Source organism: Cottoperca gobio, chromosome 10 (genome assembly GCF_900634415.1).
Source record: "Cottoperca gobio chromosome 10, fCotGob3.1, whole genome shotgun sequence".
Classification (NCBI taxonomy): domain Eukaryota; kingdom Metazoa; phylum Chordata; class Actinopteri; order Perciformes; family Bovichtidae; genus Cottoperca; species Cottoperca gobio.
This window is the reverse complement of record NC_041364.1, coordinates 4,654,899-4,673,393: the sequence shown is the minus strand read 5'-3', so window position 1 is coordinate 4,673,393 and position 18,495 is coordinate 4,654,899. Positions and strand designations below refer to the sequence as shown.

At 40.3% G+C, this 18,495-nt stretch overlaps 1 protein-coding gene across 1 annotated transcript; it reads right to left on the bottom strand.

Annotated features, from left to right (window-relative positions):
- egf (epidermal growth factor) lies at positions 1-17,845 on the bottom strand. The gene is given in 25 exon segments (XM_029441042.1): positions 1-369; positions 488-584; positions 896-998; positions 2,655-2,819; positions 3,415-3,578; positions 3,837-3,961; positions 4,726-4,842; positions 4,938-4,980; positions 4,982-5,091; positions 5,225-5,342; positions 5,344-5,375; positions 5,518-5,685; positions 6,117-6,340; positions 6,507-6,611; positions 8,693-8,841; positions 9,195-9,331; positions 9,526-9,651; positions 10,370-10,492; positions 12,239-12,361; positions 12,616-12,729; positions 12,851-13,053; positions 13,141-13,368; positions 14,036-14,217; positions 14,395-14,594; positions 17,677-17,845. Coding segments are annotated over 25 exon segments (3,489 nt in total). The 5' UTR covers positions 17,804-17,845; the 3' UTR covers positions 1-163.
- Positions 17,846-18,495: the final 650 nt, after the last annotated feature.

Genomic DNA, 18,495 nt, shown 5'->3' with positions numbered 1-18,495 from the left:
TGCAACCAATAACCTTTTATGCACTAGGTTACAGCTTCTATGACATTTCTTTCACTTGTGAGGTATTTCATTTTGGAATGAAAAATGTGCAGTTCGTCCATCAGCCAGATGTTACAGTTTGTGTGTTGTTAACTGTAACAGCTGTGTCGGCCTCTCTGGTAAACTAGGAGGCGTCGAACTCTTGGCTGGGATTTTGGGAGAGCAATAGCGGCTTGAATGACGCACAAGTATACGAGCTCGACAGTGACAGATTTGAGTGATGGACAGTGGGTTGCGTGATCTCCACGGCAACAGCCGACACCATGGAGCACTCATATCCTCTGTTGCGTTGGGACAACGTCCCCGACTCGTCAGACACAGGGTTGTCACCTGGAAGAAAAAAAAACGCATCATAATTTAGAAATTAAATTGCGAACAAGAAAAAAAAAATGAGGTCCATACTGTGTGCAAAGATGAATGCCAGCGGGTTTCCATCAGTTTCAGGTACCTGTTTCTGAAGAGCAGGATGGACAGACTGCTCTCCTGGGACAGCCCATGGCAGGGAGGACCAATCCTTCCACACCGTTTTCTGCCACCATGTAGAACTGCAGATTCATACAGTTATTTATGTACAGGAATATGACTTTTTAGAACTAAAGCTCCATTTGTTATGTCATCATGGTGTCTTCAAACCACCCATTTTAAGTCTACATAATACTAGCTTTTTGCTCTTTAGAATGTATTAGTTTAGTTGGATTTAACTTACCTGACTGTGTATTGTTTGTACGGTTAACTATTCTGTTAGAAAGACCACAAGGATTCAAAGCTATGGCTCTACTTTGATTAATGTCGGTGCATTGGATGACCTCCTTTACTCGAAGATGTCTTTATGACAGAGCTTGGGAGATGGTCTTACCCGTGGCACACTGGTAGTGGTGGTCTCTGACATGCTCTCATCTGTCACGCTGGTCTCACTCACATTATCCCCTGAGGGCTGTTTGTGAAAGAATCTTCTGGTTCTGCGTAGAAGACAGTAAAAGCAAACAGGCAATATTGTAATTGATGATCACTTGATCTTGAATCCTAAGGGTTCTCAAACCTACTATCACATACATTAACATGTAAATATTCACAGGCTCACATGGCATTTGCATGGTTATCAAGTCACGGAGGTGGTGCCCAAATATACATTTGACCTGTGCAATGCAAAATCTGTTTTCAGTGCACATTTAACGGCTTAAACATACGTTCTACAAAAACTAATTTATTAAATAGAAATTATTTTCTGACCTGATGCCTAACCGACTTGCTGAAAAGATATATTTGGGTTTAAAGAGAAACTACCCAAGGGCTGTGTGTCTATGCATTTAGTGGATTTATTTGCATGTTTGAACTAAAAAAGCCACGGCATGAGGAGCAAGTTGTGTTTTTTTTTTAGACTATATCATTGTGTACTGTATGATACTTTGTGTGTTGCACAGTTTTTGAGTTTGGTGGTTTAGTTTCCTCTGCAAGTGCACTTGCAGTCAAGTGCAGAAGGCAATTTGAGGCAGAGCTATTGGCGGCCATGTAGCGTTTCCACTGGGGTCATACCTCACCGGCTCCATTCTGTAGCTGAGAAATGACCTATTTTTATGTGTAATTGCTGTAGAACAAGCTAAACCAAGCATGTAATTGAAAGCGTGCCACTTCCACAGGGGAACCAAGAGTGCAAACGTTAGGATGTAGTAGGTGGAGGGGAGGGGTGTGCTTTGTGAGTCAAAAGAGTGCAGAATGCCAACAGCCTTGTCCATAAGCCAGCAAACAACCGTAAAACAAATCAGCTACTTAGAGACAGCTCAGGTGGAAATAAAAGGGAGGAGGGGTCGCAGTGTGTAGTTTACGTATGCTCCTCACTCAGCTAACCAGGGTTGCATGCTGCCATTCGTTCCACATGTGATCTGCTCCCTGACCCCCTGTTGTCATGCTGAGACACCTACATTACACGGCTCATGCCATCCTGGGTTTGATAGACACCTCTAAATGCTATGAGCTCATTCATTGTTGGAGCAGCTTCTCCCTGACCATCTGTGCTGCCCTGTGCTTCCAGTGGCCAGAAGACTAAACACAACACTGCTTATATTATTGCAATGCATCTACCGTTAAAATACGCGCCGATAAATCATAACAGATTTTTATAATTTTGTTATACGACTGAAAAGCCTACGACACCCATAACAGCACTCTCCATTGGAATAGCACCCATATGCATTATTTAGAGGACATTATGTTGCTATATGCAGACAAAATGAGCTTTGCATCGTACAATATTTTGGTATAACCACTTGGACAGTTTACTCCATGTAGAATGTAGTAAACTGGTTGAATTGGTCCTTAAGGCTGATTATAGAGAACTTCAGCAGGCAGGATATTTCCCCCTTGTCCCTTTTTTTTTAACATTTCACATCACTTTCATCATTGACTGTAAATGAAATATCATTTTCTTGTTTGATTAGTTTTCCCTCCTGTCTCGTCTCATTTCCTCTGCAGCTCATCTTCCTCTTCCATCCGTTGTCCCTACTATGCTGTTTTTTTGGCGTCTCCTTTCATTTTTGACTTTATCTTTCAGTCTTATTTTCCTTTTTGACCTATTTTGCTTTGACCATCATTTACAACTTCTCCTCCTCTCATCTCACCCGTAACAGTAGGTGACACAGGCAGCGATGGAGAGCAGGGAAACGACGACCACCATGCAGGCAGCGATGACCACGTTCCTCCTCTTCTCCTCCTCAGCCTGCTGAAGCTCCCACCACTCCAGGTCACTGAACTGACAACGCTCTCCCATATAGCCTGATGCACAACTGTAACAGAAAAACGGCATGATTATGTATTTCATGATCACAAAAGAAAACATTAGCTGGAAGGATGTACTCCAATTCTAAAATGGATTTAAATGTCTCCTGTACAGCTGCTATTAGAGCTTGATATAACTACATCATTTGAGATGACATCCACAAAATGTTTCTGCTTGAAATGTATAACTTATTTTGTTCGTAGATACGATTATGTTGCATATGTGTATAAATACAAAAAGGTTCAATTTAGAATCCTTTTGTCCTATAACCACTTTGTCATGAGGCAATAGTGTTAATCATGAACCAATGGTGACCTCTACTGGCTGTCAGCTGTAGTAGGAGAGCTCAGTGACATCTGTGCATTAAAGTGCTGCTTGAAAAGGATAATACTTTCCAGAGATCAGTTAAATATGCTCCTGATTACAGTTTGAGTTACTGCATATTTTAAAGTACAACCGAAGATTTTAAACACTAAAAGTGCAGCTTATACTTGAACTCCTGACGATCAAATGATGTCAGTTTGGGAAAGCAAGCCACGTTTACGTACACAAGATGTCGGTTGAACTGTTGGGTCATACTGAGGGGTAAAGGGGTTATTTACTTGCAAGCATAGGACTCCATTTCAGGAAAGTAGAAGCAGACCCCCTGGTACAGACAGTAGGACTCATGGGTGAAGGGGCAACTCTCCACCGAGTTACTGTTGTGGTGCCGGGTGGTGACATCAGCAGGGCTACTGGTCGTCACCCATGGCGATGTGGTCTCCAACTCTTGAGAGGATTAGGGATATCATTTCATTAAATTGGACGACTATACAGTATGGCACTGTTACCTTTTTTATTAATATCTTTTTAATCATAGTCGCTCTTCAGAATACTCGGTGATAAAAGAGATTATATTACAGTAATGATGAGTATTAGTGTTGCACCTGAGGATCAAATACACTTTTCCTCTTAGCTGTTCTTATATTCTAATCATAATAACCATGGTGCTGAAAACTGCATGTGCAGTAAATAATTGAGGCACACCTTGACACGTGTTCCCGGTGCCGTGGTATCCAGCCCGGCACTCGCAGACATACTTTCCCAAGGCATTTTGGCATTCTGCGTTTTTGTCGCATTTGTGCGTACCCCGTTTACACTCATCGATATCTAAAACAAAAAGGAAAAGAGACCTACATTTTTACAGTATTCAGTTTACCAGCTCATTAAATATATGAATGTATTAATATTTCTAAGCATTGTGGTCAAACAAAGAACAATGGGGACAGACAGTTTTGCTATAACTACGCCTGCATTTCTCTGATGCATTGGAGAAAGAATTGTTATCTATCATTAGTTGACACGTGACCTCTGACCTCTGCAGACAGACACAAATAGCAAATACTTCAACTGGTCTCTAAAGGAGATATTAATATGAATTAAAAGAAAAGGTTCAAACAAGTGTAATGGAGGTGCTCTTTGGTAGGTAACATGGAAAATAAATAAATCAGATGGTGAAATTCTAAAAACACAGATAATGCTTGTACATGTTAAAATAGAGCTGCGTTAACGACCCAGGCGTAGTGGCACAAACAGCCTTCTTCAGGGTTATAGATTTACCATGAAATAGCCATCAGGCATTTTAACTTTTTGCCAGAATTGTTTATTATTGAAAAGTTACATTTTTAGACTTACGTTTTAGGCATTTGTGCTTTAGCTCCTGCCATGAATATTGTACATATCTTTGCTTCCAGAGCAGCTCTACCTGTGAAATGTTTGTATTTAAAACTCAATTCCCTTTATGCCCACTGGCACCCACTGTATCCCAACATGAAGAAGTTACTGCAACTGGAAGTGAGATAAAAGTGTCTCTGTATCAAATACGCTTTTCTCAGGATATTTTAAATCTGTAGTGCAGGAAGAGAAACACTCACCCACACACAGCTGTCCATCACCTGTAAAACCTTCTAGACACAGACAGGTTGGGCTGCCAGCGCTCAGCAGGCACTGTGCATTTACATCACAGCGAGGTGAATAACACTCATTCTGGTCTGACAGAGAAGGGGACACATAGAATTATAACCTTTAGTTAGAGTAAGATCTTCGTGGGGACAACCACCAATAACCTTCTCTGTTGCGCTGTTACCTGAAACCATCTTGTCTGTGAAGAGAGTCGGCTCGTTGCCTTCAGTCAGAGTCTAGATCAGCCTCGACTTCATCAGTTGACCGTCCAAGTGTTGTCAGGGGTGTACGCTCATCGTTGAACGTTTTGTTTTTTAGAGACGTTAAATCTCCAGATTCTACACGATGAATTCATACAGTTAACATTCATGAGTACACAAAATATATATATACTTACACTTGGAGATCAATAAAGGTTTGTACTATCTTTATAAATAAGTGTATTAATTAAGATTGCTTAAAACTAATCACCTGCTGTTCCATTCGATGCATCGACCGGCGAGCAACTTCTTCCATCAGCTGACAGGCTGTAGCGTGACAGACAGGAGCAGTGAGCGAATCCCAGTTTGCTTTCACACACCTGGGCACAATCCTCCATTCAGGTGAAGGCAAACGTCTGCCCCTGAAGATGAGGATGCAAATTGACAAATTGAAGCATAATCATGATTTCTTAAGATGACTTGTTTTGCTGCAGCTGGCCTAAACGTATCTTAGAGCATTTATCTAATGTGCAGGAGTTTTGCTTCTCCGTTGTCTGTCTGTACCTGGTTTAGCGAGGGGATGAACCACCACAATGGATGCTGGTTGGACCATGTTGCTATGGATGCGTTGCAGTTTTCTGCCAGTCCTCTTGTGTACGCTCCTCAGCTGCTGGTGCTCCCGATCAGATATCCACAACCTGTCCTCAAATACTGCAAGGTCAAAAGGTCGAGCTGCAGGAATCAGAATGGAGGGAAAGACTTCACCAAGTGTTTCAAGGTGAGAACTATTGTATATCTTGTGTTCATATTATCTAAGGATTGTGAAGGACGATGGTAAAGAGGGATTTCAACACATTTGAATGATGTTTCAAGGAAATAGGCCCTTAACTGCAAATATTTATTTAATCCTCTTCTATCGCTGCTTCAAGACATTTTAAATTCAGTTTGTCAGGCTTAGCTTCACTTTGTCAGACTTGTCTCTGTTTTTAGTCGGTCTAAGGTGCACTTAGACGGGCTTAGGACGGCATCTACTGGACTTAGTTGCACTTCATCAGCTTCTGTAGTTTTTGACGTTTTTGTTTTACTTTGTACCCATTAACAAACAAATACAGTGCACTATTTAATTTGTGTGAGTGTGTGTGTGTGTGTCACACCAGCCTCACCTACTTGGTTCTCTAACAGGACCTGTCGATCTGAACCATCCAGAGCAGCAGACTCCACAAGGCCCCTCCTCTGGTCGCACCAGAACAGACGATCCTCTGTGAAATCGATGGTCAGGCCGCTCGGTGACACAAGGTTGGTGCTAGCAATGACTGCACGGTCCTTTCCTTCCAAAGAAGCACTTTCCACGACAGGCTGGGCCCCTATATCAGTCCAGAACAACTTCCTCAAAAAGTAAAAGAGTATTTTAAATTAGGCACGGCAGATGTATTAATCCCACAGAACCTCCAGGTGTCACATGCTGTTTGCACTGCTGTCAGATTAAATGCCTCTGGGCGAGTTGTGGTTCATTTAAAGTTCTGAAACTATCAGACCCATACAGCCACACTCACTTTGCCAAAGGATGAACTGCAATTCCTCTTGGTTTTTCCAGCCCTTTGCTTACAAGGGTTTCTCTGTTCAGTCCAGTCAGGGTACTGCAGTCCACAGTTGACTGGCTGGGGGACAGAATTATACAGAAGTGTAAAACAAAACAAAAACATGTACATTTTGATCATGTTTAGCAATGTTAGTTTCTTTAAATATATCATAAAAATCAACTTTTAAAAATGTTTAGTGTGTTTAGATGTCCCCCTGGATTGGTTAAGGTTTAATGAAATCTAATATGACCTAAGTATCAAAAGCAAGATGAAGTGGTGTCTCACATAAAAATCCACCTTGTATTGTCAAAGACTCTCTTCAAATCTCTGACAAGGGAGAAAAGCTTGGTTGTTTTAATGAACATTTTATTGCCTCTGGTTCCTTGTTTGAATCCCAGAACATACCTCAAGGAGCGCCTGCTCGCTCTGAAGGTCGTGTCTGGCCGGGTCAAACCTTTACTTTGAATCCTTAAAGTCTCAGAGGTGCATAAAACACTTAAAAGTTTAGACACAAGAAAATCAGCAGGTCCGGATAACGTGGAGCCATACTTTTTAAAGTTAGCAGCTGAGTTCCTCGCCTCGCCCCTGGCCTATCTTTTCAATCTATCCCTGGAGACGAACGATATTCCCCTTATTTGGAAATCTGCTTTTGTTCTCCCGCTGTTGAAAGGGGGTGACCCTACTCTCCTAAACAATTACAGACCCATCTCCAAACTGTCTTAAATAAAGTGCTGGAATCATTGGTAAGTCAACAACTAAAGTACTTTTTAACGACTAATAATATTTTATCTGACCTTCAATCTGGTTTTACGAAAAAACACAGCACAACAACGGCCGCCATTAAAAGTAGTAAATGATTTAATATATTTCTTAGACAATAGAGAACATTGTGCAGCACTTTTTATTGACTTATCCAAGTCTTTTACAGTAGATCATGCCTTAGTGTCACAAAGACAGTACAGGTCTCTCAGATCAAGCTGTCTGTTGGTAACTATTTATCAGGCAGATCACAGTGTGTGTGGGCAGAAGGTATAACTTCTAGTTCTCTTAATGTATCCATGGGTGTGCCACAGGGATCGGTTGTAGGACCATTGTTATTTATCATTTATATAAATAATCTTAATCGCAATGTTTTAAATGCAAATTTCCATTTTTATGCTGATGACACAGTAATTTACTGCTCTGCGTCCTCCCCACATCAGGCTCTTCGTCAGCTCCAGACTGCTTTTAACATTGTACAATGTAACTTGCGTGATTTGAAACTTGTTTTAAATGCTGGAAAGACGAAGCTCATGATGATCTCGAAAGCAAAACCCAAACACTTGAACCTCCCTCCTATCACCACTTCACAGGGTTCTGAGATTGAATCTGTGTCTCAGTTCAAATATCTTGTTGTTATCATTGACGATTCTCTTTCTTTTAGAACATTTTAGAACCTTTGAAAAAATGAAGAATAAAATTAGGTTTTTATTTTAGAAACAAGTCCAGTTTTTCTTTTGAGGCCAGAAAGAGATGAGTCTCTGCAACGTCTCTGTCTGTGCTGGACTTTGGAGATGTTGTTTATATGAATGCATCGTCTCAGTGCCTCAGCTCTCTGGATACCGTCGACCACGGGGCAGATTCATAACAAACCTCAAAACCCTGACGCACCACTGCACCTTATATGCTCGTGTTGGATGGTCTTCCCTGACCACCCGTAGACTGAAACACTGGCACATCCTTATTTATAAAGCTATTCTGGGTACTCTTCCACAATACCTCAGGATCTACATTAGTAGGAAATGTAGTGGATCGTTTCTTTTAACTGTCCCAAAGGTCCGTACAGAACTTGGGAAAAGGGCCTTTAGTTACGCTGCTCCGGCTGCCTGGAACCAGCTGCAGAATGAGCTGAAGCTCAGAGAGCTGGTCTCTCTGAACAGACTTAAAGCAACTCTTAAAGACATTGAAGCAGACCGCTGTGTCTGTAAATGTTTTAATTAATGTTGTGATTGTTTTTTTGTCTGTAACTGTGCTGCTGCCTCTCTTGGCCAGGACACTCTTGATTATTGATTATTATCCTGGTTAAATAAAGGTTATAAAATAAATAAATAATAAAAACAAGTTGGAACCTCCAACCCTTGATTAATGCAATGTTGCAACTCAGTGCAATCACCACACACCTTTTATCTGTCCAGTACATCCTGCGGTGGATCCAATCAATGGCCAGCCCTTCTGGAGAGTCCAAACCATCAGAGACCAGAACGTCTCTCGAACCACTGTTCAAATTTACTCGCTCAATCGTCTTCTGGCTTGTACTAGCAAAGTACACCTTTTGAAGAGCATACAAAAAAATATAAATGCATTCAGTATATGTAAATTGGATGGGAGTATAAAAATATATTTATTGTATATTATAATAATAATAATAATAATAATAATAATAATAATAATAATAAAGAAGAAAATGTTGCTTTTCCTTAAACATTGGTGAACCCGACCAGCCATTACAGTGTCTGTCCACTAGGTGTCTCTGGATGTCTGCAACAAAATCTGAACCAAGCCTCCCTAAACTCTGTTACTCTGGACTCATGACACCTTAGGATAGTATAACACATAGTCTACTACATCTGCTTCTGTAATCTGAAACAAAACTGCACTCAGGAGCTGTAAGTACTTTCTTACATTGTTCTGGACAGGGTCGTAGTCCAAAGCGATGATTGCTCCTCTGGGCTCCTCCACAACGGTTTGATCCCCAGTGCCATCAGGATCAATTTGTCGTACATTCACTAGATTGGCAACTAGTAGATAAGGTGGTGGACCTGAAGAGTACAAACACATCATTTTATTATCAGATTTGATTTGACCTAATTTGCATTTTTTTCTTTTTTTTTTATACAAAATGTGTTTGTGAAAGATTAACAGTAAAATAAACTGAAGGATTAGATGGACAGAGACTGTTTATCTGTTTGGGTTTATCTGCATCAGCTGACTGCTTTGCCATAGTATGACTCACCAGAGGCAATGCAGCGCATGCGATCTTGGTGGAGCTGGTAGCCAGGCAGACAACCACACTGCCACCTGCTAGGGGTGACAGGAGTACACAGCTGACTGCAACCCCCTCTGTCTGCAGACAAGCAGCCTGCAACAGACAAACTGTGTTCAACGTACTCGCGCAGATACACTTGTGTCTATAGATTTTCTGACAGGACTCGTACAGCATATTGATTTAATACTACTTCATATATTTTATTACTTTAAGACAGTATGTGTATGAAGTGTAGGGCCGTTTCTCTTTCCTAATTGTACCTGCTCCTCAGTATTAAGACTTTTATATGAATGCGTTTTGTAGCGGTCCACTGTAGTTCGATGAATCATAGGCTATGAAATACCTCTTTACGCTGACAAATGTTAAGGCAGGCAATTTAAAAGCTCTACTAAAAGCTCAGTCTTCATAAATGATATCTTACTCTGCATTACTGCAAAAGTGATTAATTCATTTAGAGTCACCTGCTTACTGCACTGCTGACTTCTGATCCATCTGACCTCACTATAACCTCTTTGATCCAACTCTTACCTACAACATATTAAACCAACATTGGCTTGAAATAATACAGTACACTGAACAATATCTGTTCTGTTGCTGAGTCAATCAAATGACCAAACATCTGACACACATGATGCAGTATGTCAGTGTATAGCAGACTTTCTACACTGGTGTGTTTGTGAAAACTTAAACACTAAATGACAAATTATTTTCACTTCAAATGAGAAAATAACGGCATTGTGGGTAATAGGGTCATTACACACGATTGTGAATATTAGCAGGATTTTACTTTTGGAATAATCTGAGTCCGTACCAGTGCAGGCTCGTCCATCGTCCTGCAGTAAAGATCCCTCTGGACACACGCAGACAGCACCTTCCTCTGTTGTAAGGCATCCATGGCCACACTTGGTGATATTGCCTTCACATGGTGTGATCTCTGATTGTGGAAAGGAAATGCACATCTTATTTCCATTGAACAATAATCTGGGGAATTCAGGCTAAGTGAGTTAAAATGTCCTATTATACAAATGTTCATTAAGGGACGCATTGAAGATCAAAGTGACGTTACAATAAGATGGACAACAACTTCTTAGTAAAATCCCTTTTATGAAGTCAGCCCTATCACAACTTAGTGAACGTGTGATGAGAATGCAGTCACAGCCCACACAGAAGATTGATGTGATATTAGCTCACAGGAGGGTGGTATCTGTACCTGTGATGGCCAGAGGCGGGCCGTACAGATATGCGTCTGATGTGAAATAGTTCCCGTATCTGTTGCTGTGCCTCTGACCGGTGACTTCTCTCTAGTAGTAACGGGCAAAAGAGTGTCGTTTCTAGCGTTGCACCTTTTTATGGTATGTCACTGACTAGATGCTGTACTTGGCTCATAATGTTGTTGAGATGATGTAATCTCTGTTGTCCAGCCTGCCATTTGGCTGCATGTTTGTTCTTTCCTGGACCTTGGCACACGGTGTCTGCTAAACAGCTTAGACGGACAAAGCTGCTGACCAGATATGTATCCGCATGTCACCTCGTCATCTCATATTATTGAGTCTGTGAACCTTCCTTGTTCTCATGGCCTCACAGCTGTGAGCATAGAAGAGACTAGGATGTTGCCATAATGTGTTTTACTATGTTGTAAATGTATTTACTGTGTGGACACTATGGTATCAGGGGTCAACTGGATGGCAAATTACAAAGACAAAAGAAAGTTATATTCCCAAATCCTTATTTATACCAGTTTATTTAACTAAAATAAAGATTGTCTATATATTCCCTCATGACTGTAATACATACATAGATTGTCTGAGGTATCTGTAAATGAATGTGTTGTTAGCAGACAACAGACCTGCATTATGACAGAGCGTAACGAGCAATCACACACTGATGTGGAACAGCTGGATGGAACTCCTGGACTATTAAAACTATCAAAATGTCTACAAACAACAAAAGTCTTTTAGTATAATACTTTTGACCATACTTTCTAGAAAACTGTCTGAAAGCAAACAGATATAAATGGCTTATCCTAAAAGATGTTTACTAATTTATAACATCTCTGCTTCCATAATGCTTACGCAGCCCCTCAGTCTCGGCACAACTAGACCTTTAGCGACAACAAGTGTCAGTGTTTTGACCCAAGTAACTTAACACACAATCGGCAGCTCCCATAAGTCTAGTCTAGTATGTCTAGCATATGACCCGGGCTTTTTATTAGCTCTGTCGGGTCAAAGTAGTGTCTGGGGGACAAATGCCACCTTTCACAGCACCACACAAAGAAGAAGATCTGATCTGAAACCAGAGCTGCTCTCATTATGCTGACCACAACAAAGTGCAAGTGTTACCACTCTTTGAATAAAACCGACATCATTCTCATTTCTTATTTCGCTGAACAAGGATGCTGCTCGGCTAACAGCAGAATGTTTCAGAAATGCAGACGTTTGGGAAATGGACAGGTCACCAATGAATCCATCAATCCACCATTAACAGCTGGTACGTTGTGACTTCACTGCTGGCCATATTGTGATGCAACCTTTCTGTGTTAAAGTGTTTTCTGTGTGCCATGACTAGTTGATTCTACTAATAATACCATAATGGAATCAAAAGTAAGGCTTTTTCAGAAATGAGAATAGATTCAATAGGATATAAATCAGTTATATCAATAACACACATGTTTCCACTGTACCTCCACATGTCTTCCTGTCCGGGAGGAGGGCGTAACCTTTAGGGCAGGTACAGAAATAGGATCCTGGGATGTTTTCACAACCAAGAGAGCAGCCGTGGTTCCAATGGGCACATTCATTCACATCTATGGCACACACGGACACATGTAGTGATATAACCTTATTTGACTAATGATTTAAATACATTGCCATACTTTATTAATACTGTATGTGTGGCCACAGGATGGATATGTTTATGATGAGCTTCAATGCAACGTTGTTAAAACGGTAAACGATCAATGCTGTGGCTTGCCTTGTTTCCAAGCAACATATTTTCATATTTCATAACATATTTTTGAATTACTTTTTATTTAATTGATTTAATGACATGGATACCTACCTTCACAGTAAGTGCCTTGGTTACTGAGAGTAAAGCCGTGACTGCACTGGCACGTCCCTCGCTCGGCTACACTGGAACACACATTCACGCAACTTCCGCTCTGTTCATCACAACCTGTTGGAAAGGGTTAACGCCAATGCATTACTAAAACATCGTCATTTCAGATGCATTTACATTTATTTTTGATAAATGTAATACAACGGAGAGACTCTAAATGTCAGAGTTGAGCTGTAACCTGGATATGATGAGTGGGAGTCTGTCATTGGCTGGTTGAGGGGATGTACCACCTTCACAGCGTTTGGGGGTTTTGCCATTTGTTTTACGTTAACGTTCAGCGGCTCTCCACCAGTGTACTTGTTTACTTGTTTTATAACCCGAGATGCAGCATCAGTGTAGTACACGTGCTCCAGAAACACTGATATCCCCGTTGAAGGAGAACTGAAGGAGACAAAAACGTGTTTTATCCCATTTTGCCAACAAACATAAAATGGTATATAAGTAATGGGAATACAACGATATGCTCACCGAAGGGGCTGGTCTATGATGTGCTGTACGTTCCCGTTGTAATCACAAGAGGCAATGGCACCTTCTCCTTGTAGACCAAACTGAACCCAGAACAGTCTCTTCTCCTCTCGGTCGATCGATAGCGCTTCCAGTTGTTCTGCTATCTTAAGAAGTGTAGTTTTCATCTGTCCGGTCGCATCACACCGCTGGATGCTTGGAGTCATCCCGCCAGACAGCCAAAAAAGAAACCTGCAAAATATTAGTTTTGAACTGAGAATGGGCTTTAGGAAATCTCAATGCTCTCTGCTTTTTCTAAAGATATTTACATACTATAGTTGGCTTTTTTAATAACTGATGAGTTTACATCTGTAGTAGTAGAGGTGGAATACGGCTGTGAATTACACATTGAACCTTTTTTAAGTTAGATCTTTCTACTCATTTTCTCATTTGAATACTAACAGGAATGCCCCCAAATCAGTAGCTTCATAATCCTTTAACCTTATAGTCATATTTTTAGTAATGTTTAATAAATTGTAAGACACCCCACAGACGTGTATAATAAAATAAGTGAAAAGTCATTTGAAACATGCTCTTGGCATTTTATTCCAAAAATGTTAACATAATTCCTTCACTGCCATCGTTTACATTTGCATATCCACTTGTCAACCTAGTCCACCAAAATGCAATAAAATGGTGGTTGGTATGTGGCCTGTGAAAACAAAACTTGGTGGTATGTGACAGCCCGTCATTTTGCACCTCTGTGCCAGCCATACTTGATGGAGGGAGATGAAACATTTTGTAACACACAAACAACACGGCAGGAATGTGTGAGGAGGAGCTGTGTCGGAATCATCCTCCTTAATCAGAAAGAAGTGCCATCGTGAGAAACATGAAGGTATAACGCAGAATGGATTACCTGTTAGTTGGGTCAACGTTTATAGAACTCGGTTTGGTCAAGTGTCTTAAAAGAGTTCTTTCATTTTTCCCATTTATATCCATTGTCTTGATTTTTCCCTTTTCTTCACTTGTCCAATATACACTGTTCCAAATCCAGTCCACTGCCAGGCCCGAGATATGTTTGTCCGATGAGTACAGTTTCTGGAAATCAAACATTCAAATGAATCAAACCGCTGACCAATGCATAATTGGCCAATCTTAAGAAAAATAAACTTCCAATTGCATTTAGATGACAACACATTTTTAAAACATTTCATAGCAGGGACTGGAATCCATTTGAGCCAGTTATGTTCTCTACAACGTAGTAGTCGTTATCACCTGTCTGTGTGCTCCCCTCACTGATGCTTTGTAGATGACCCCAGTGGGTTTGTCAACCCAGTAAACTCTTTCCTCTCTGAAGTGGAAGTCGAGCAGGATCGAGCTTCCCACCCCAACCACGAGCCTTCTCTGGTTCTTCCCATCGAGGTCCATCCGGTGAATAGCTTTCCCATGGCCGAAGATCAGGAAGGGCTGTGAGGCTGAATAAAATAAAACACCAAATGCCGTTTATCAGTCTTATGAATTCTATTCTTACAAGATTTGTAAAGATTTCACAGGCAAAATTATTAATTATTATTATTATAATACAATATTATTATATAATAACATTATTATTATTAACAATATATAATATTATTATTATTATTAATAATAACAATATTATTATAATAATAATATTATTATTATTATTATTATGGCTGCTACTAACAAATATTTTCACAATTGATTAATCTGCTGATTATTTCAAAGACTTCCAAATAATCTTTAGTTAAGCGTCTTTGAGTTACAAGAAAAGCGCTATACAAGTCTAATATATTATTATTATTATTATTATTAGTCTATAAGATATTAAACTGCCATAATTTCTCAGAAACCATGGTGATACATTTGTTTGATCTTACCAACAGTCCAAAACCCAAATATATTCAGTTTACTGTCACATGACAAAGCAAAGCAGTGACTCGTCTCATTTAAGAAGCTGAAAGAGAATATTTAGCAATTGTTGCTTTAAAATAACCAACATTTTTAAACTATTATGAAAAAAGTTCCTCTAGTAAAATACAGAGAATCTATTCTGTAGTATTTCCCCTTTTTTTTTTTCAACCACAAATGTACTGACCGCTTTACAACAGCATAGTTTAACTCTTGAATATTTGCAGGTTTTTGAATGTGAGAATGTGTTCTTGACTCTTGTTCTCAGTTCAACAGATTGAATCCCAGGGGCAGGTAGGTAACCATTGCAGCATTTAACATCTCAATAGCTGCGGCTTCCGTCCTTTTGTCACTCTGCAGTTGTCGTTACATTTGTCAAAGTATCTCATTATTCCTATTCATGTTTGTGATGGGACGCAGGCTCAAGCTGCTTCTGGATAAAACATGATCCCTTAGCAACAAATCACTCTGGCAATACTCTGCAATGAAGGAAGTTAAAGTGGTTTGTGTTATTTTCTCTCAAAGGTTTCTGCTTTAGTACACAACATGTATACACTAAGGTTCTGATATGAGCAGCACATAAGTGGCAACATTTCTACATGTGTAAATGAGTGGATGTCCGTTCCAACATGTCCGCCGAATTTGTGTTGGGTGTCTGGATGACTGTTATTAGAAGGTGTGCTGGTCAATCATGGTAATAACCCTGTCATGTGCGACCATGGAGACCGTTCTTAACTCTGTGGAATGAAGGAAACAATGAGAACACAAGACAAACAATACAATGAAATGTCTGGCCTGCAAGATGGCTGCTGGTACTGGATGAATCATTGGCTGACAAGTTCACATGGTGGTCAGCAGGATCTTTGACCTACTAAGATCAGTTCGTTGGACCTTATTGGAAACATGGCTACTTTCAAACCAACATTTTCCAATAGAAAGAGTTCTTTGGATCTGACAGCAAAGTCCCACAGCTCCTAATGCACAGCTAGGCAATCAATATGGACAATCAATAAGCAAGATTGCATATTGACAGTAAGGGTTGGGCAATATGACAATGTATACTATGAGATTGTAAATGACTTTGGCATTTATACCAACCTTGTAGATATGCCTTTATACCTGCCATATTGGATTTCCAGGCTTGTGACTTATCAGCGTTTTAATCAATTGAGATACAAATAGACATCCCCATCTGGTTATCTAAACATGAGTTGATAGAAAACCACGCTATATTTTGATATTACTATTTGAATATAGTCTTTAACAACGGTATATCACCCACCCCGATTGACAGTCCTAAATGCATAGTGTTGGCATTATTGAATGCAGGGTACAGATGTGACCTTAGTAGGACACCTTTTTGTTATTTCATCCTTGGTCTGTTGGTTTTTATAAACATATTTCTAGTTAAATGTGAGACTTCCTTTTTCATGTCCACCCTGCTGGAGTGGAGAATAAAGTAAACTACCGCTAAAGAAAAATGTTCTGTAGCTGACCATGACCTTTGACCTCTCTGTGGAGGACACAGAATAGTGCTGAGAAATGTTCCATGGCTATTGGAAAAATATCACATTGTTAAAATTCAGTATAAAACATAATACTTACGTTTATGTTCTACTGGGATGAAGCTAAACTCTGCCAATCTGGCAGGGCAGCAGTCGTTACTACAAGAACTTGGGTGAGCTCCAACTGATGTCCTTGTGGCATCCCACAAAAAACTTGGGCTCAGCCTGAGATACACCCACTCAAGCACAGGCCAGGTTCCTGCACCTTTGCTACAGTGCATTGTATTGTCTGCTTGGCCAACTTCACCTTGCCACTCATACTGTAGAGTGGCTGTCTTTTCCCTCCTGTTTCTCTGCTGTTACTTTAGATCGGGTACTTCTTATGTGAGAAACTTGTTTTGTTTTATTTCACTTGATTGCAGCTTCTTCTTTCTTTTGTATTTGTTTATCACTGAGCACTAGCATAAGGCAGAACAGTACTTATAGCAGTAGTTGTAAGAGTAGTTTATAGTATAAAGTATGTCATGGTGTGTATCCACATAGAGAAGGGAACATTTGGGCAAATTGGGATATTTACCAACCAAGAAAATAATAGATTTTTGTATCACTGAAGCAAAAGTGTATGTTGAAATCTAAAAACGCATACAAACTAGGTTATCTAAGTTTAGATATACCGACATAAACTTTAAATTATTCTAATCCCCTCAAAATTGGTACTGAAAATTGATTTAAAATAAAATGTTGCGATGAACAAACACTGTTTAGTTGTAGACTGATGATCGTACGTCATAAAATTGATCACTGTGCAGTGTGGCGCTCTGCATGTGTAAACATAATATCCAGACATATATTGAGCATCATCACGTTTTCCCATTTGTGCCTTATGGAAGTAGTTCTTGTTACTTGGCCAACTTGCCCTGTCATAATGTCATATTACAGTACTTCTCATCAGAAGTACCAACTATACCCAGAAGATACTGTTTTTGATATTTAGGATTGTAGGAATGTTTGTGTTCTGACACACATGTTTTAAAGACAAAACAACCTCTGCAGTACTTTCAACATTTCTTCTATCAATACCAGGAGTATAAATCTAAACAGGAGAGGTGTCAACTGAACTCACCCACACAGCTGTTGTTTCTCCCTGCTCGCGATAGACGTTCGTCCCAACATGCTGTACCGAGGGCCAAGGCTCCAGAGCGTTGCACCACAAAACAGATCAGCGCTGCTGTGATCGTTGCAGCCAACATAATCCTGCGATACGTCCCTGCCTTGGGAGCTGCGCTTGTTCACTTTTTCTCAGGCATTCCCACTATTAGCACTGGCACACATGAATTCCCCAAAATTAAGCAACATTTGTTGATGGACTGTTGGCATCCTTGTCCAAAGCTTCAACTTAAGGAGACAGCAGGAGCTTCACATAACACAAGATGTCTCACTAAAGAGAGACGCTAAACCCAAATGAAAAGATGGAGTACTCAGAAGGAAGAGGGTGTGGGATCCTGCTCACTCCTCACTTTGGCACCCAAGCTGCCCGTCTGTTTTGGAAGCAAAGATTGAAATTCCTGACACCCCCGTGGTAAATTTTGCACATGCTAGTCCAGCATTGGAGCCAGATCTTCTTCAAGCTGAAGTCAGTGTCTCAAGCAGAATGTGGAATATTCAAGAAATGAGGCAGGGCTAAAGAAAGGTCCCACATAATAACAGAATCTCCCCTTCACCCCACCCCGTGACCCATGTCCTTTGTGAATGTGGATGGATGTGTCTGTCTGAGACGACTACGTGTTTGTGTCTGGGGGACAGAGACGAGATGGACGTTGAATATTAGGCTATAAGACTGAACACAACCCTAAAATCTTCATTTATTTATTCATTGGGAAACAAAATTGACACCATTCATAAATGACTTACAGTACGGTAGAGTGTAATTTGCACATGCCAC